The 20530-nt window shown below is 40.0% G+C and overlaps 1 protein-coding gene across 1 annotated transcript in view; it reads right to left on the bottom strand.

Annotated features, from left to right (window-relative positions):
* FGF14 (fibroblast growth factor 14) overlaps positions 1 to 14551 on the bottom strand; it is a 239196-nt gene extending 224645 nt beyond the window's left edge. Inside the window, exon 1 of the mRNA XM_045008672.1 lies at positions 14359 to 14551. Coding sequence (XP_044864607.1) covers positions 14359 to 14551 — 193 coding nt within the window. The remainder of the gene's footprint in view (positions 1 to 14358) is intronic.
* Positions 14552 to 20530: the final 5979 nt, after the last annotated feature.

Raw genomic sequence — 20530 nt, 5'->3', positions numbered from 1 at the left:
CTTCACAGGGAGAAAAACCTCAAGTCGATACCAAATGGACACATCCAGGATTCCCTGAGCTGTCAACATATCAGACCCATTGTGCAAGACATTGTAGATATTACAGTGGAAGTGAAAAAAAATATTTCTTCACTTCTCACACAGTCCTGCCATATAATATTTTTTTTAAAAGCCTGAATGTCACAATGAATTGGACTCAGCATAAGACTTCCACCACTGGTACTTTAACTGTCCCCGTTTTCGCTTCATCAGTTGCAGGTCATCTGTGAACTATTTGAGTATATAGACAAAGCACAAATACCTGTGCACAATTGCATACATTTAAGTGGAAATCATAATCAACATAATTGCCAAAGGTGCATGTGTATAAATTACTCAAGATTCAGAAATCAGCTGCACTGTATATGCTTAGACATACAATAAAAAAAATAGAAAATAGTTACAAACAGGTTGGTCAAAACCTGTGTCAAGTTCAGGGCTAGCTGCACCTTTAACACTTCTTGGTCTTGGAGAGCAGCCCCCACATATGTTAGGGGTTGATGCCTTCACCTGTCCTGGGGTAGAATCCTGTGATTCTCTCCCTCTTAGATTGGGTCCCCTATATACCATGATTACTCAGGAGGTTTGACTGGGTTCCATCAGGTGTTTTATTGCAGCGTAAACATACACAGAGGCTTTGGCTACACTTACACTTCAAAGCGCTGCCGCGGCAGCGCTTTGAAGCGCTAAGTGTAGTCAAAGCGCCAGCGCTGGGAGAAAGCTCTCCCAGCGCTGTCCGTACTCCACCTTCCTGTGGGGAATAACGTGGGGCTTTGACCACACTGGCGCTTTGCAGCGCCGCAATTTGCAGCGCTGGAGAGGGTGTGTTTTCACACCCTGCTGCAGCGCTGCAAATTTGTAAGTGTAGCCAAGCCCAGAGTCACAGCTAAATACAAGATGGAACACATTGTTAAGCATAGGAAGTTAACACATGTTGCATGAAACCAATTTAAATGTAGTAGGCAATTAACACCTCTGCAGTCCTATGATGAAGGAGGGTTAGTGGATTAAGACTGTTGTAATGAGCCATTAATCCAGTGTCTTTACTGAGCCCATGATTTTTAGTGTCTAGCAAAGTTATGGACTTAAGCTCCCAGGCTCATTTTTTTAATATGTTGTGCAGGTTTCCTTCAAGGATGAGGATTGAGAGGTCAGACACAGAGTGATCTTTTGTGAAAAACATCAGTCCACGGGTGATATGGTGTTTGTCTTTTATCATTTTTCTGGGTGAGTTCATTTGGGAGCATAGTGATTGTCTCATTTTACCCACACAGTTGCTATTCAGTCATTCTGTGCACTAGATGAGATACATCACATGTTGTGATAGGCATGTGTAGCACCCATAGATCTTGTAAGTGTGTTGTGGAGGGTGGGGTATTGATCATGGTAGCAGTGGGGATATGGCTGCAGATTTTGCATCTGTTATAGCAGAGTCTAGTGCCACTTTGAATTGATAGATCCTGGTCTGTGGAGAGTTTGCTTCTGATAATGAGCTTGGCAAGGTTGGGAGGCGGTTGTTTGAAGGCCAGAAGAGGGGGTTCAGGAAAGATTTATTTCAGGATGTAGTCCCCATTGCCCAAGGGTTGTAATTATTTAATGATACTCCATATGGGTTTCAGTGTGGGGTGGGAGGTGACAACTAGCGGTGTGCAGTCAGTGGGTTTTCCCCCAATATTGAATCAGCTTCTGTCGGGGTATTTGGATGGCCCATACCATGATGCAATCTACTTCTCTGTTAGAGTGTCCTTCTTCAGTGAATGTGGTTTTAAGTATGCTAAGGCATGTATCCCTCACTTTCTCCTCAAAGCAAATTCTGTGGTATCTGAATGGCAGTAGATAATTAATTTTTTGGCATGTTTGGGGTGGTTACTGGATCGGTGACGGTAGGTGTGGTGATCTGTGAGTTTCTTGTATACAATTGTCTATAGGTTCTATTGTTGAAGCTGATCATCCAGTGTCCTGGATGTTGATTCTGGTGCAGGAGTATTCTAGAGAGAGTTTGATGAATGGCTAGTGGTTGCTGAAGTTGTGGTGGAAGTATATTTATTGTTAGTTCTGATGAATTAAAAGAGGAAAAGTAAAAAAAGAAAATAGAGCAATAAAATAACTTTTGCATTGTATATTATATTTCCTAGTCATTGGCATGTATTTACAATTGTAAACATGGAGACTTTTCTGAACTTCTATAAACAATAGAGAGATAATACACTAGATAGGCTGAAGAGTTCATATAGATGTTCATATAGTAACTCACAGACATTAGTCAATAAGAACATAAGAACGGTCATACTGGGTCAAACCAAAGATCCATCTAGCCCAGTATCCTGTCTTCTGACAGTGGTCAATGCCAGGTGCTTCAGACGGAATGAACAGAACAGGTAATCATTGAGTGATCCATCCCGTTGCCCGTTCCCAGCTTCTGGCAAACAGAGGCTAGGGACACCATCCCTGCCCATCCTGGCTAATAGCCATTGATAGATACCTTCATGGAGGATAAGTCCATTTCTTTTTTTAACTCTGTTACAGTCTTGGCCTTCAGAACATGCTCTGGCAAGGAATTCCACAGGTTGACTGTGTGTTGTGTGAAGAAATACTTTCTTATGTTTGTTTTAAACCTACTGCCTATTAATTTCATTTGGTGACCCCTAGTTCCTGTGTTATGAGAAGAAGTAAATAACACTTCCGTATTTACTTTCTCCACACTAGTTATGACTTTATAGCGCTCTATCTTATCCCCCCTTAGTCATCTCTTTTCCAAGCTGAAAAGTCCCAGTCTTATTAATCTCTCCTCATATGGAAGCCATTCCATACCCCTAATCATTGTTGTTGCTCTTTTCTGTACCTTTCCAATTCCAATATATCTTGGAAAATTAGATAAATATCTGAACTAGTGTGTTTACAATTAGAGGTGGTCAAAATAGTTTATTTGCTGAAAAATGCAGTTTGGGGTTGACTAAAATTATTCAGAGATTTGACCCATTCACTGAATGGTTTTGACCAAAAACTTTTTTTTTAGGTTAAATTCACATGGGGACCTAAGCATCATTCAGAAAACCAGGAGAGAGGCAGGTGGTAGCACCCCATTATCTCCTATAGGCCCAGGGTTAGGGTACTCACATAGGATGTGTAAGACTTGGGTTCAAGACCACAGTCTGTCTAATTATAGCCAGGATTTAAACACGCATCTGCTACCTCCCAGAACAGTGTCCTAACCCCCAGGGTATGTGGTATTCTGGGGTGGGTCTCTCAATTTCTCCTATTGAAACTGTTCCACTTCACATAAACACTTACATAGTCACTGGGCTAGAGAGCAAGAATGACTAGATAACCTGATGGTTGGAGGGACGACACTTGGGTTCCAGTCCCTGCCTCAGTTAATAATTATTTATACAAAGTGGAACAGCAAGATCGGACTCCAAACACCTCTGATGTTTTGCTGTATTATAGGGAAAGCTTGTAGCAACCCCTATATTTAGGTTGCCTAAGAACTTCCACTGTAAAAAAATCTGGTGACATTTTCTTGAGAAGCTCTTACATGTCTACTGTTTGCAGCAGGCATTTGGAATTCAGGAGTGGAAAAGCCCAGTCAGGCTTGAGAAGTCCCTTTTCTCAGCCATGTTAAATTCTATTCAGGTTTAGCTGAGTTATAAACTGCTAAAAATCACCATTTTCCTTCTCCTTCTTGCATTCCTCAGGAAAATTATAGCACCATGTCTAAGTAATAACGGAACATGAATATTTTAAAGAGGTAGCCCCATGTCACTCCCAAAGCACCGAAACCACCACTGCCACACTCACAGCAATACACATTGCACTGGCAATCGATAAAACAACTGTAGCAGTGGTAGATTTTGCAATCTAATTAATTTTCTTTAAAGTTAGGCTTTTGGTATGTGGTTATATATTATATACACACCAGTGTTTCTCAAACTGGGGTTGCCGCTTGCGTAGGGAAAGCCCCTGATGGGCCAGGACGGTTTGTTTACATGCCCCATCTGCAGGTCTGGCTGATCGCAGCTCCCACTGGCCAAGGTCCGCCGCTGCAGGCCAATGGGGGCTGCTGGAAGCGGCGGCCAGTAAGTCCCTCGGCCTGTGCCGCTTCCAGCAGCTCCAATTGGCCTGGAGCAGTGAACTGTGGCCAGTGGGAGCCACAATCGGCCAAATCTGCAGACAGGGCAGGTAAACAAACTGGCTCGCCAGGGGCTTTCCCTACACAAGCGGCGACCTCAGTTTGAGAAACACTAATATACAGAGAGAGAGAGAGAGAGAGAGAGTATGTGTTTCAAAATACTGCATTACCCTATTATTTCACAAAGGAAAACATTTTACATTTTAAAGAAATGTAATGCTCTATCATTTATCTAATCTAATAATTGCAAGTAAGGGGCCCAGTCCTTATTTTTACATACACCAGTGTAATTCCAATAACTTCAAAGGACCTACTCTTAATATACACCTGTAAATAGAGCCCTTGGAGGGCTAATGGGTAGCACATCCAATATCACCTTTTAAGCTTCCTCTCCAGTTACAGCATGCTCTGCAGGTCTGGAAGGGCAAGGATACCTGGGCCCAGTACTGTCCTTTACCCCCTATGGACCCAGTGTGGGATTTGTACACCCCATCACAACATCCAAGTGAAAGATTAAATCACAGAGACTAAGGAAATTGTTAAAATACATCTATTATAGAAAGGAGGTGGAAATGTTCCCCACACGCTAACTGATTTGTTCCAATTGTGTTGGAGTGATTATGGAAAACCTACCAAAAAGTGATTATGTGGCTGCACGGTCACCATTGTACAAAACTAACCAAAACTTGATCCTGTACGCAGAAAGCCTTGTCAGTTGGGTTTTTGTGTTTTTCCTTTTTATATACCGCATCCATTTAAATCTTATATCATGCTTTCTGCATCTACTTATTTCAGCCTTATTTTTGTTAGTTCTTGCTTTAAATACTGAACCACATGATGAATTGCATATTATTTGGGGTGTCTTGATTTTCTGTAAAAATGAATGAATATGAAAACTTGCATTATAATTCAAGCAAATGCCAGAATTTTATTCACGCTATGAAGAAGAGCATGGTCTAGTCGTTAGATCAATGAATTGGAAGTCAAGACTCATGTGATCTATTTGTCTCTGCTACTGATTTGCTGAGTGGCTTTGGCCAAGTTTCTTATGGCTAAATATCAAGTGACCAAGCACAGCCATGCTAATTCACACCAGATGAGCATCTGGCCCAGGGGAGGATCTCCAGTTCCATGGAAAAAATCTGCGGGAGGGGGAAAAATTCCAATAGAAAATCTAAGTTTTGACTCATTAGGTTTTCCTCTCATTTACCAAGTAGGTGGGAAATCTAAACTCTCGCATTCTGAAGGGAGTGTGGCTTCAAAACTTTGCAGAGCCCTATGGCTTTGCAGGAAAATCATGTTGCTGATTTATAGATTTTGGACTTATAGTGCAGGGATCCAGACCCTTCTTGACTTTCCTATCTGCTTCCTCCATCACAGCATGGAACGTTGTATAGATTTATATTTAGAAATCCACCTGTTAACAAGAGCACAACGTGGGAAGAGCAAATGCTCAATTCCACCTCACTCACTTTTGACATGCAGACACGTGTCACTTCTCCCCACCCATACCAGCCACCAGAGTTCCACTTTCTCTTAAGCCTGCAGAGAAGCTCAGAAGGGCTTGTGGTAGGGGGGAGGAAGTATGCTATGGAGGTGCCGTTCCCTACCACATGCCCTCTATTTCTGCTGGCTTTTGCTCCTCTCCACCTGTGCACATGTAATGGAAGATCAAACAATAAATGCCTCAGTTTACTCATATGAAAAAATGGATTCTATATGTCACAGAGGTAGTGTGCGTCTTAATGAGCATTCAACCATTTTTGAAGTGTTTCTATATTTAAGTTAATTTATTGGTGTAATAGCTGAACACCCTGTCATCTGTGGTATGCTCAACTTCAGACAGAACTAAAAATCAGCGAGATGGGTAGCCAGAAGTCACCTACTACAGGACAAGCCCAACAAGGAAAATAACAGAACATCACTGGCCATCACATACGGCCCCCAGCTAAAACCTCTCCAGTGCATCATCAACAATCTACAACCTGTCTTGGAAAACGATCCCCCACTCTCACAGGTATTGGGAGGCAGGTCAGTCCTCATGTACAGATAGTCTCACAACCTGAAGCAAATTCTCACCAGCAACTACACACCACACCACAGAAACACTAACCCAGGAACCAATCCCTGTAACAAACCCCATTGCCTTCTCTGTCCCCGTATCTACCCTAGCAACACCATCATAGGACCCAACCACACTAACCACACAATCAGAGGCTCATTCACCTGCACATCTACTAATGTTATATATGCCATCAGGTGTCAGCAATGCCCCTCTGCCATGTACATTGGCCAAACCGGACAGTCCCTACGTAAAAGAATAAATGAACACAAATCAGACAGAAGGGATGGTAACATACAAAAGCCAGTAGGAGAACACTTCAATCTCCCTGGACACTCAATAACAGATTTAAAAGTAGCCATTCTTCAACAAAAAAAACTTCAAAACAGACTTCAAAGAGAAACTGCTGAGCTACAATTCATTTGTAAAAACTTAACACCATCAATTTGGGCTTGAACAGGGACTGGGAGTGGTTGGCTCACTACAAAAGCAATTTCCCCCTCTCTTGGTATTGACACCTCCTCATCAATTATATTGAGAGTGGACCACATCCACACTGACCTAATTGGCCTTCAACATTGGTTCTCCACTTGTAAGGTAAATCCCTTCTCTTCATGTGCCAATATATATTTATGCCTGTTTCTATAATTTTCACTCCATGCATCTGAAGGAGTGGGTTTTTTACCCACAAAAGCTTATGCCAAAATAAATCTGTTAGTCTTTAAGGTGCCACCGGACTGCTCATTTTTGTGGCTACAGACTAACATGGCTACCCCTCTGATACTTCAGACAGAACTGGCATTAATAGGGAATCTAAGGATACATCTACACCAGTGGTTTTCATTTTCAGACCCCTAACAATGTTGAATGAAGGTGCAGACCCCTTTGGAAATCTTAGATTAGTCTGCAGACCCTCAGGGATCCAGGGACCAAAGGTTGAAAACCACTGGTCTACACTATGGAGCCCATGCCGGCATAGCCCCTTAGTGTAGATGCAGTCTGTACCAACAGAAGGAGTTTTTCTGTAGATGTAGGAACACTGCCTGAGTGGCATTAGCTACATCAACAGAAGCCCTCTTCCATCAACATCATTGTATCCACACTGGAGGTCTTGCTGGCATAGATATGTCAGTCAGGGATGTGAGGGGTTTCATACCCGTGACCAACATAGCTATGAAGACATAGGCTTGGTATACACTTAACACAAAAAGACCAACAGCTCTTTTAGTTTGTTCAGAAAGTCTTCTAGCTGCTTTAGTGTGCCACTAAAGTAGACCATGTAAAACGTGTTATGTCAGTTACCAGTTGCACAAAAATTAAATGAAAAAAATGCCAATCTTTTTTGTCTTTTGGATTAGTTAATTTTAAAATATTATATGGTGAGAGAGAACCAATTATCTACAAATTCCAAACATTCTGCAGTCCATTGTTTTTTAAATAGAAGGCCTGAAAAATCATGTCTCAAAAGTGTGAACTTTCTTTGAGGCCCCATTTTTAATTCACTATAACTCAAACTGCTTAGCACGTTTACTTCAAAATATTCCAAACATTCAATCTCTACTCACAGGTTATGTGCTGTAAGTTTGGGAAGATATACTTTATTCTTCATGCAAAACAAAGAGGTTGAATCCTTTGTTTAAATGCAAAACAGAACCCAAAATTAGCTATGTCATTGCTACAGCGCCTCCATAATAAGTCAATAAGAGTGTATAGTAAAATTTCCCTTAGCATCTCCATTAGCCAGATTCTTTTACATTCTATAATAAACTTTAATTATTACCAGGACTGGCATTTTTTTTTAAAGTCCTTGAAATTTAGAGTCCTTAAAATGACTATTCGTTTCATATTTCAATATTTAGGCCAGTGAAGGAAGGTGTAAATTCACAACAAGAGAAGTAGATTTATGAAGGATTTTGTTTCCCAGGCAAGTGGACATCGCACAGACTTGAAGTGTCATCCAAGTCATGATAGAGCATAATGGTCACATGGCGGTGTCTTCTTAACTAGAGGGAAGCCTGAACTGGTACTCAACTGGATCCAGATTCTTTAAACTTCAGGAGAACTCAGAGAGAGTCAATTACCCACAATGTTGTATTTGTTATAAATGAAAAGTTAAATCAGCAGTTGCAGGGAGGAAGGAAGTGAAGGGAATAAAAGTGTAAGGAAGAAGACAGTATTCAGAATCAGGTAATTCTGAAATCTCCTTTACTCCAACTGGACATTCAGGATTGCTGGTAAAAATACACATGTTCTAGCATATGTCAGAAAGAAGGAAAAGACAAAAAACATTACCACATGCTGGCAATCTGCAGACAAAGGGAAAAAGGGATGCCCGCCAAATATAGATTTTTAAAACCTTAAGTAACCTTTGGGAAAGTCCAATGAAGTCTAAAATTTACTAATATTTATCAAACACACAATGCTAAAATGCTTTTATCTTATTTCTACTTTAACATAATATTTTAAGACTGTATGATAATTATAGTTCTCTTTTTGTTCCTGAATTATATTCATAATATGCGATGTTTTGTAATCATACAAGACACTTGATCACTTGTATGTTAAATGGTCACAAAGAACACTGCTATCGTAAGTCAGGATTTAAAGCTCATATTGATATGAAACACTGCTGTAAATCCTTTATCATCTAAAATTACATTACAGTTTTAAGGAGGAATTAACTTTTTTCATTTCCTTCTCCTTTTAAAATTACATCCTTGACTCAGCACCATTTGTTAGATCCACCAGAAAGAGTTGAATACAAGGGACGTTATAATCCCTCCATACTCTCAACCAAGTTGTTTGCATTAATTCACATTCAATATAATCAGCTTTAATATAGTTTTGATACATACCAAAACCCCTTTTCAATACCAGCCTTCTATTTAAAGAAGAGCTTCCCACTCTGTGGGAAGTGTTTGGCCTGGGAAAGGCCTTAATACTCAATCTAAAACTAATTGTAGGAAAATAAATTTTAAAAAATTAAAATGAACATGCCTACATTGGCAGCAACATATTTGTATGTTTTGTGTTTGCAGTGATCTTATATCAATGGAGATATTTAGCAGCATTTTAAAAGAAAAAAATGAAACTGATTTTATACATATTTTATTACAAAAACAGGCTTATAGTGCCTGTCACCTTGGCAACTAGGCACTGCATTTAAAGAGATTTAAACACAGTTAAAAACAAAATCAGTCAAACACTTGGCAAAATAAATGGGCCTTACAATGTATATGAAAAATTGCTAAATGTGTGTCTTAATGGGCAGTCAAGAAGAATGAATTCCTAAGGTGAGACCCTCAGTTAGGAAAGCCAAGCCAGTTTGTACTAATTTAGGAAGAGCAACAGCTTCCAAACTGATCTTAATTTCTTAGGAATTCTAGATACAAATGGAGTGTTCTGATTTGCAGGGAATTAAATAAATTTACATGTGTACACATGAATAAGTCTTGCTTTCAGCTCTACAAAAGCAAAAAAGACTACAGGTATTGCATTTCCTGAGAATTATTTTACTTCTTAGGTTGTGAAGTCACTCCCCATCTGCTTCATCAACCCCATCTGATGTACATATTAATTGTCCCAAAGGGCACTTTTTTCAGTGATATATTGTTCTAGTAATTCACACACAAAAAACCCAAACAAACAAAAAAAAAAACCACCCTAGAAGTCTAATAGTCCTGTCTTAATAACTGAAATCAATATATTCTCTGAACATAGTGAGATTGTCTCTATCTCACTAGTATTAGCATAAAAAATTAGAAGCCAAATCATTCCAAATTTGAGTAATATAAAGTTGGTATCAATACACATATACAATATAAATATAATTATATTATATATAAATATAAATTTATTTTTATACATTTGACATTATGAATACTATACAGTGGAATAATCTGAAGAGATCTAATTAACCAGACTACAAGTTTGGGGACCAATAAAGGATATAGATTTATAGGTTAAAATATAGGTTAACTAGAAGCTAAGAATGCAACAGGGACAAGTGGATGGTTTGAAATCATACACTTCATATGTAATGTAATTGCATGAGCTAAGGCATAGGAATTTATTTTCTGCTTTTCATTGCTTAGTCTCTAGTTAAAGTCAGGTTTCACGCCACATGAAGCCTTCAAAATTCTGATCTGTCAGTCCTCTATGTAATTGTTGTGTTGCATTAACTGAATCTGGAGAATAAACAGAATTAAGCTACCTTGTTTTCTAATCCAAAATGAAAAATGGTGAGTTATTATTGATACGTGTTTGGCATCAACGCCAGGGCACAGATTTTGGCTTCAAGAATACGAGGAAATTAATGCCAGTAATTTCTTCATCAGGTGGCAGTCAGAATAAATTAAAGATATTATAATATTAAAACTAAACATTATGAATCAAAGCTGTCTGATACATTATTGTGGTTTGTCCACTTAATAGCTTAATTAAGTAATTCTCCGACAGAAATCAATATCAACTATAGAGCTAAGACATATTAATCGAAATTATTAGAAAAAAATATTTGAAACAAAACCACAGTTACATTTTCATTATGGCTTTTATACCAGTAAATGTAAATAAGAATGTTCACCTTTCCCCACTCTGTATCTTTACAATATATACTATTACAGTATGTTCATAACGGGATAACTCTGGACAGAAAATTAAACACAACTATAGAGAAGCACCAATACAGTAGAGAATATCTAGCTTTTAATATATTATGTCTTCAGAATCACATAATTTGTTCACAGATCAGCACCAGCCAACCAAGAAGCAGTATCAACAGGCATTTTAGGAAAAAAGCTGCATCTCTCTCAGCTGATTTTTATTACTGTTTGTTGTCTGTTAACTTCAGAGATATATGGACTTTTGTTTTCCATATATATAATCTCTTTGCAAGAGTCAGAGTTAGATTTTGTTTGGAATGAGTGATGTACTCTAGATTTCACTATCAATAAATAACAAACAATTGTTGCATACTTCTATTCTGATATTATCATGCATGAACAATCCAAGGAGTCCACTTGTCACATCTCTACTGGCTCATTTTTCACTCTTTGTTCTCATGACACTTCGTACATCATTTAGATAAGATTAATTTGTAAAATTTTCATTGCACACATCTGACACCAGATTTTTGGAAATTCATCACATTTTGCTTTTATTTCATGTCTCAACAAGAAGTTTCAATGAACAATATGATGACTGATGGCCATATATTCTGACGAATCAGACAAATAGCAATGGAACTCTTGATTTTCTGCTTCGTATAATGATCATTTAATTAATGAACAGAATGAACTGCCTATTTGTTTCACAATTACATATCATTCTAATTTTTTCTATGCCACGAGATATATAAAGTGATGAAATTTGCCCTCCACTTTCCACCCTTATCTCTCCCTGCTTTATCTACTTCTTGTATGTAACTTTGAATCCACAGGTACAGCAGGCACCTTATGCATCATCACCACCACCGCACTTACATACAGAAAACTGATTTTTTTTTCGGTATAAAGTTTTATGGATGAATAATTAATTTGTGCTATTAATGTGCATGACTGGATAAATATGCCTTTAAAAAGTTCTTAACATTGACATAAACAAAGGGCTTGATCCTGCAACCTTCACTAATAAATATTCCCATTGAAACCAATAGTGCTAACATGAGTTAGAGTTTAGGTTATACTGCAATTTAGTTTAATTATGATCAGTTTCAGGAGCATTACAAAATACACTATGAAAAATCCATGATGCTGAATACAGAACTTTGCTGGAGGCATCTCTTCACTGTGGAAATGCTTGGCATCTAATGCTGTGAACTGGTTATCGTCCTCAAGTCTCACTGAATTCAATAAGAGTTTTGCCAGAATATGAAACTCAGAGCCAGACAAAAATGATCTTTCAGTAAGTGAATGTATTAAAGGAAGCCCTAGTAAACTTGTTTCCATCAACCAACTATAGAAGATAAATTCCATAATTGATTATTATAAAACAGACAATCTGGTAAAAGTCAATTATAGATCTATATTTAAGAAATTATGCAGTCTAAAAATTAAGCCTACAAAGGTTTTATTAATATAAACACACACTACATGCTCAAAGAAGTGTACGGTAATTTTATGTGACCTCCATGTTAACTTTTAAAGTATATTTCAGAAATAAGAAGACAAGTTGTATACCACTTTGCAAATAATGGCAACATTTAGCTTATATTCTACAATAATACAAGAAATCTGAGGTTATTGTATCTTTATTGCTTCTTTTCACTGTATTTGAGACAACTGAAGAATAAGAAATAATTCTGCTAAAAATAATAAAGCCATACAAAATAAAATGTGTTAGATCCTATCGTAAGATGCTATTTCAAATATGATGTACAGAAAGAAAAGGAAAGATGGATCAGACCAGGTAAATTCTTATGTCTTAGTTATTCACCAACTATAAAAATAGTTTACCAACAATTGTAACTCTCTAGACCAAATTAAAATGGAAGTATACTTCTTTACACACACTATATAGACTAAATTACAGCACAGGATGGAAGAAGCATTCTCTAATCTATTCAGAAATAATTTTTTTACTATAGTAAATAGCAGATACTGTAATATCTTTACTGATATTCTCCTTGCTTTTGAAGATGTTTATTTAAAATCTTCATCCTTTATAAAATATCCCTGTGTTTTAAAGCTATTTGCCATCTGGGCATAAGTATGAGATAAAGTAAACACCCGTTCTAAATTCTGGAAGTATTACTCATTAATTGGGCAATACAATTAAGAAAAGTTATAAATGTTCTTGTCTTTTTATATAGTTTTATCCTTTTGTTTACACGCTTTAAATATAAAGCATTGAAAAAATGCAATCATGCTACTAATGTAAATTTGGAGACCTCTATTTATTGAGTATGCTGTAATCTACAGGAAGAAATTACAATAATCCACAGATTTTATCCTTTATATTAGGGGCCCTAACTTAATAAGCAGTTAAAATATCTATGTATATAATTTCAGTGTACACAGTATGTGATAATATCCCTCATGGTCCTTAAACACGCTGGTATGATACACTTCCTACTTTCAGAATACTGGAAATAAAATGAGTCTCTCCTACTTAACTATTAAGAATGGGAGTCTAGAACAGAGTGCCTATACTATGTGTAAAACGAAGCACATAGCATAATGAAACGAATCATTAACGATAGTTTGCTGAGGTTGCTTTGTCAGACACCGACCATTTAGAAGCTGTACAAATCGTTGTACTATTTGTCCTTTTAAAAAAACGGTTAATAGGCTGTGGCTGTTAGAGCCCTTGTTATGTAGCCAGTAGTTATCAGCATCAGCTAATGCACTTATCACCACCTCAATTAAAAGATTGTTTTCACCCTTTATTGTCTTGTAAAAACTAAAACACTAAGTCGCTTATGGTTTTTTTCCCTAACAGGGGACTTATCAATTGTAGGCGTTCCTTTATTCTTCTGACTAGACTAGCGTTTGAGGAAACCTTTCTATATGCATTACATCCTGAATAGTACAGAGCATTAACATACATCTGAACAACTGCTCATCTGTTTCAATGCTGCCTATAAGGCGCTTTGTGAATGGGATCGAAATACAAAAGACTTTGCATTATCCAAGGCAACTAGTACAGGGAAGTAAAGAGGAAGCCACACCTAAAGCCTCTTTGAGGGATACTCTATTTACTACAGCTAACACCTCGGGAAAGTGTTATTATGTGCCATAGTGAATTATATTACTGAGGAGACGTATTCTGTAAGAAACTTCCCGGGCCAACAGCTGGATAGATCACACTGTGCCACCGGGAACTGTTGGCTCTGCGATCTCCTCTAGCTAGTGTGGACGTGTCTGTGTGTCTTTTCCACCCGAGGCACTAGGTAGCAGATCCCGCCACTAGCGAGGGAACATAAACGCCCGGAGCTCAGGACAGGGGCAGGCGCTAGCTGGGAGATTGCCGGGCGGGCGGCTAATGCAGAGAGTTTGCCGCGTGTAAGTTGCCCAGCTGCTGGCCGGCGGCGGCTCGCTACAGGTTGTCCCCACTCCCGGGGGCAGACAGACAGACAGAGACGGGGGCAGACAGACACACACACACACACGCACACACACACACACACCTTGGCGCCGCAACCTTCTCTTCTTCAGCCCGAAGATGCGGACCTTGGAGAAAATATCCACCAGGTTGCCATTGCAGAGCCCCCGGTTCTTACTGGGGCTGCTCCGCCTCCTGCTGGCCGAGGGCCGGTCCCAGTGCTGCTCCCTCGCTTGCCGCTTCTGGCGGATCAAGCCGCTGGCGATGGCCGCGGCCATGGCTGCTCCCGGCAGGCGGCTCCCGGCTCACTGGCCGGCCGGAGCGGAGACGGGGGCTGGGCGGGCGCCGGGGCTCTCAGCCGCGGCGGGGACCCATCCCCGGGCGCCACGGACAAGCGAGACCCTCCTCCGGCTCCTCCAGCCGCAACTGCACCCGGGGGGCACCCGCGGCCCGGCGCTGTCACCGCATGGGCCCCCCGCCGCGGGTGCCACCTGCCCGGGCTCCGCTCGGCCGGGCGCCCCTCAGCAGCCGGCTCCCATCGCTGCCGCCGCTACGGCCGCCGCCTCCAGGCTCCTGCCTGGCGCCTGCCAAGCGCTCCAGAAACCGGCATCTGGAGAGAGCGAGCCCCTGCTCCGGGCGGAGAGCGGCCGCGGTGCCACCCCTCCGCCCTTCCCCCGGCAGAGCAGGGGGCTGGGGCAATGTTCGGGGCGCGGGGAGGGGAGAATTGCTAGTTTCTAACGCAGCAGCCGCCGCCGGCTCCGCTCCCAGCTGGAGCTGCCGGGTTGCAACGCGCGGCTCGCTCGCCGCTCTCCGCAAACTCTGCTCTGGTTGGAGGGCGAGGCGCTGCCCAGGCGGCTAATCCCCGGCGCAGCCACCGCCCCAGGGGTGGCTGGATCTGCGGCTCTCTGGCGCGCCAGCCCCTTTCCCCACGCCCAGTCCCGAGCCGGCTCCGCCACTTCGCCCAGCCAGCTCAAAGTTGCAGGGATCTCCCTTCCCTTCTGGAGGCAGGCTCGTCATTTTTCAAGGGTGACACCATGCGGGAGGGGGAGCCAGCGAAGGGGGAGGCGAAAGCACGTGGTATAAAAAGACCCCCTTCGCCTCTCTGCCGGCTGCAGCAGCACTGACACGGTGTGAACGCGGCAATCCGGAGGGAAGCTAGCGAGCAGGGTCAGTGACAGCGAATAGCGGCCACACACACACACACACAAAATACCAAACCCAACTTCCCCTTGTGCCTCCAGCAGCCTGGGCTAAAGCCGGGAAAGTTGGGGGTGTGGGAGGAAAGGGAACGAAGGAGAAGTCAGCGAGCGTCCAATGTAAACGCTCAACCTCACCCTCCTCCAGCCCTTTGTTCTGTATTGGACGCAGAGCTGCTTTAGGTGAATGTGAATCCCCAGTCACGAAGGGAGTGATGGAAAGAGAGATGAGCTTTCTGCTCCGGTGGGTGCGCACAGATCTATGGCTCCCAAGACCCACCCGAGTGGGACCCATCATGATTTCCTTTTTCTCTAGCTAGTTGGAGTTCGGAAGCGAAAGCCCAAATATTCCACACTGCCCATCAGACACGACCTAGAAAAGGTTCATAGGAAAAGGTTGCTAGGCAAGCCGGTTCCCGTCGTAAAAAAAACACTGGGCGTGTGAAGGATTTAGAGCTGGTTAGACTGAAACACGCCTACGCATTTTAGGGAACCTTCCGACTAAAACCGACACACGCTCTTTGTCTCAGAGAGAAATAATACAACCAATATACTTTTAACCGAGAAGATAAACCAGCTAGTCTACAGGGCTTTATAACCACTGCATGCATTCTGTGCTGCGCCTACAAACACCTGTATGTGGGCGGCCGGTAGATGTATTGATCGCCCTCCTAATGGGCAATTATTTTTTTTATCAACTGTGGATGTGTTCTCTATTGGGCACTGACAGTATGTACCAGGTACAGAAGATCCAAGAAGTTTTCCCCACAAGGAGTTTACAAACTGAAGTAACTAAACAAATAAGACGACACAATGGGTTTCACAGTCATTATTCTCCTCGTTTCTGTAAGCATGGATTTTGGTCGATCCAACTCCTAGAATGGTTAAACCTTACAGTTACTGTACCGTGTACATCCTTAAATACATGTTATGCACAGGTCTCCTTGTGTCTATATCTCCATTATATATACTTAAAAACTTGCTATTTTACTAGTCCTTCTTTTCCACGTTTTGAAGCTCAAACACTCTCTTGCAAAATATACCACTTCGCAATATAAAGCCTAACATCAGTTATTTGAGCAGATAGTTCGGTTGCTCCAGTTTCGACCATTATTTCCCTAAATCCTTTAATCTACAAAGGACTATTTTCATATCGAGGGCAAAAGCTTATGGAAGCATCTCCCTTACACACAGTTTATGTTAAAGCTAGAGCAACTCGGAGGAGTTCATGCTCAATTAGATCTGGATAATACGGTTTAATTCTATTTTATTTCAGAGTGGCTCTAAACAGATTCAGCTAAAGCATTCAGATTGGATTTTCTGTCTGGCGATTTCAACAGTGCAGCAACTTCCATACAATTGCTACAATTACCCTAACTAATGCAATCAGAGGAGTTTTTAATTTGATTTTATTGTGTTAATTTTGCCTTCAACTTTCTGTTTTCACGCTGTATAGCGTACGTTGTCTAAAACGACTTCACTTCCTCAGAGTCTTTAAAGTCTGAGGGATTAGACCACGTTGTCTTCTTCTAATGGAACCACGCCGTCCTGCGACAGGACAATGAAACCAGACTAAATGCTGAAGTTCAGCATTTAAAAAGTGGGGCGTTTCCCTTGCTTTTGGAAGTGCCAGGACACACACACACACACACACACACACACACACAAAAGTCCTTCAAGAAAAGGATCGTGGTTGTTTATATAAGCAGAAAAAACAGATGCTGTAGACGACGGGAAAAAAGCAAGGACCCCCGATTCCCCACTACCCTCTATCTTTAATTGCCACAGCGTTGCCTCGTGATTTAGCCAGACGAATTGACTTAACAACTGCGATTCTGAATGCATGGGATCCATATTCCCTTCAGTGGAAGGACCTTTCTAAAACACTACGTAATCGACAATTACAGCTCACTTTATCGACTCTCTTTCAAACAGAGCTTCATCGAAATGTGTGAAGATAATTCAACTTGTCACTCTAAATCTGAGATTTTTTGCCGTGGCGTGCGAAAAGGGAAGGTGTGTTTCCTACTCCAGAGATCAGACATAAAAAGCTCCCGGTTTGCGTCTCAGAAATGCAGGGTAGTTGTTTACAGCTTTAGGTGCACCAAAGAAAACTCAAGGGAGCCCTCTGCTGTCTTAACCTGTGATAAAATGTGTGCAGTTCTAGTCAAGAGAGAAGGTTTTGCTAACAGATGGATTTTGGAAGTATAGACAGATTGGTCGTTTTAAGGTCTCCTAATTACATTTGTGTCCGGGAGAAAACTATAATTTTTGCTGCATTAAAAAAGCCTATTTTCTTTCTGATTAAGAAAAGTGTAGTTATCTAAACACACCCAGGAGATGGGGCAGTGCTAGATTTTCAATATTTTCTGTTTTCCCATCTATTAATTTCTAACTACGAACCTACTGTTTTTCTAGGAACATTTCTAAAATGTAAAAAAATTTCAAAATCTGTAAATTATGTGTTTTGTTATTAGTGTTGTAAATTCACACTCAAATTGTTTAAAATCTAAGTAAAAGGCTTCCTATATAATAGAATTAAAGTGCCTATAAATAGTGTCTCAAATCAAATTCATTTTGGGCTTGATGCCTCTGGCTATGTAATTAAACAAAGTCATACAGTTAACCATGTGAATTATTTCAAAGATTAACCTAATTCTAAAGTGTCCCCTTTAAGTGACGAAACTGCTATTGGATAAAGTATCAAACATATGCTAATTAAAAAAATTTTCTCTCCACCTATTAACAAAACACTTTTATACCATGGGTTTCTTGTTTGCCAATGTAGATTCCATATTGCCTTTATACTCTAGTTTGAGGTTACCTAAAGCCTAAAGCCATTTTTAAAAATTACAATTTAAAAGCCTTAACAGCTATAATCTTTTCACCAGATGTTGGTATCCTTTCATATCGATGTTAGACTGAAGGGATTACAGGCAGCAGTTCACGTCTTTGTAAAAGCACACAGAGAATACAGAGTTATTACTTTTATGGATCAATTCAATAAAGGCATGTGAGGAAAAGTTAGCTGTACAAAAGAGTGCTAGTAACCAGTGTTTCCAAAGGGAGAAACACCAGATTACAGATTGATATTAGCAAATGGTTTGGTTTCATGAGATCTAGTCATTTTTTTATTTGGTTTACTTGCCAAAAAAATGTACACTCGGTGGTTTCTTGTCTTATTAAATAAACTAGAATCTGAAGTTGTAAACTGTTTATAAATCTACAATAATCACTATTTCAGGATTCTGAATCTAGATATGAATAGAAATTCTCCTAGACTATTAGGAGTTGAAGGTCATTTTATATTTCACTGCAAAGACAATTTCTCCTAGATTTGCAACATGGTCCTCAGATTTAGTTTATGCCTCAATCACAATGTAAACAAATACATTATGCAATTAACATTCTTTTTAAAAAAAAAAAATTTAACTTTTATAGCCAGATTCTACCAATGTCACTTGCATTGAGTAATTACATACCCACCATATAGTAAGGAACTACTCCTGGAGTAAGGTTCTATTACTCAGTGTGAGTAAATGTGTCAGAATCTGGTCCATAGTAAGAACTTATTGCACATCTAGGAGAAAATACCTTTGTAATGACAGATGATCTCCCTGACATCTCCTAATTCTGATGGATATGACTGAACTCAGTGGGTCAGATTTGACTCAGGGTTGCATTGTCATGTGTTAGTCTCACCCCAGAGGCAGACAATTTGCCTGCAAACAGTGTCTCTGCTATGGGCTTCAACCATCTCTTCCAATGGGTTTCTATATAGCTGCCCACTGAAATTATATCATCCCTTTGCTGATAAAAACCCTGTGGGGAAGTAAGCAGTAGTAATCCAACTGAACTTGGATCCCTAGGGCCTATCCCCTTTAGGAACCAAGCTGGAGCAGGGAGATATAATTTACACATGTCAAAGAATACGCTTAAGAGAATCTGGTCCAATGCTTATACTCTGCAGGGTTTTATGCATACCACCCAGAAGGTTTATCAACATTAAAAAAGTAATATTTCATATGAATATACCTGTATGAACATATGAAGCTGAAGATTAGAAATCCCTTTGCAGACAGACTATGTGCACCCTGCGGTGAGAATAAAAATAAAAATCTGGTTGTGCAATAAGGTTTAAATACATTTGAAATTACTAGTGTTGCAGGCATTCATGACTGCTCACCTGGAAATCAGTCTCCTTATGAATTACTGTTACTTATCAGAAGATGATGATTTATGCTGCTGAGCATTTTAATTCTATGTTTTGTTTGTGTACTATGACAGAAGAATGAAAGTATCAGAGATAAGAAACAAATTATTTTCTTCACTCAGACATTTCCAGTGTAACACAGAAAGTGAAAATGACAATATTAGGAAATATTACAATTTTAAAAACCTAAATTCACCAACGCAGAAATCAGTGGATTAGAATCATAATAAGCGCAGACATTTCAGCATGTGTAACTATACATTACTCACGTTGTGTGTATGTTGAAGAGACCCACAATACAATCAAGGAGCCAAATTCATACTTCTTGAACTCCACTGACTTTAATGCATTTACCGCACGGATGAATTTGGTCCAAGATGTTTGGATGTTCAGTATGAACACCAAACCGTGATACACGTTACTGTTTACACAGTAAAGGAAATATTAATAAAAGGAATGATTGACATTTTAAGTAGTTTTATAGACATTTTAGTTTTATATCTTTATATTTTTTCAAAATTAATTATTTTTCAAAATTAATACTTGCTATCAATGAGAGAAGGGGAAGAAGAACACGAAAACAATACACATTAGTCAAGAGGGCCTGATCCAAAGGCCATCTAAGTCACAACAGTCTTCAAGTCTTCAGTGGGCTTTGGATCGGCCCTGTTGAATGACAGGTAATGTTGATTTCACATTCTCTTTCTCCCTCCCCCACTTCTCTCACTGATAGTTTGTAAATTCAGTTTACACATTAAAAACACCTACCTTAAAATAAAGTCCAAAAAATAAATTGATAAAATTTAAAAGAAGGGCATGTCTACACTGCACTCTAAGCCTGGGCTCTG

The sequence above is a fragment of the Mauremys mutica genome, chromosome 1 (genome assembly GCF_020497125.1).
Source record: "Mauremys mutica isolate MM-2020 ecotype Southern chromosome 1, ASM2049712v1, whole genome shotgun sequence".
NCBI lineage: Eukaryota > Metazoa > Chordata > Testudines > Geoemydidae > Mauremys > Mauremys mutica.
The sequence above is the reverse complement of the archived record's forward strand: the minus strand, read 5'-3'. Positions and strand labels throughout refer to the sequence as shown.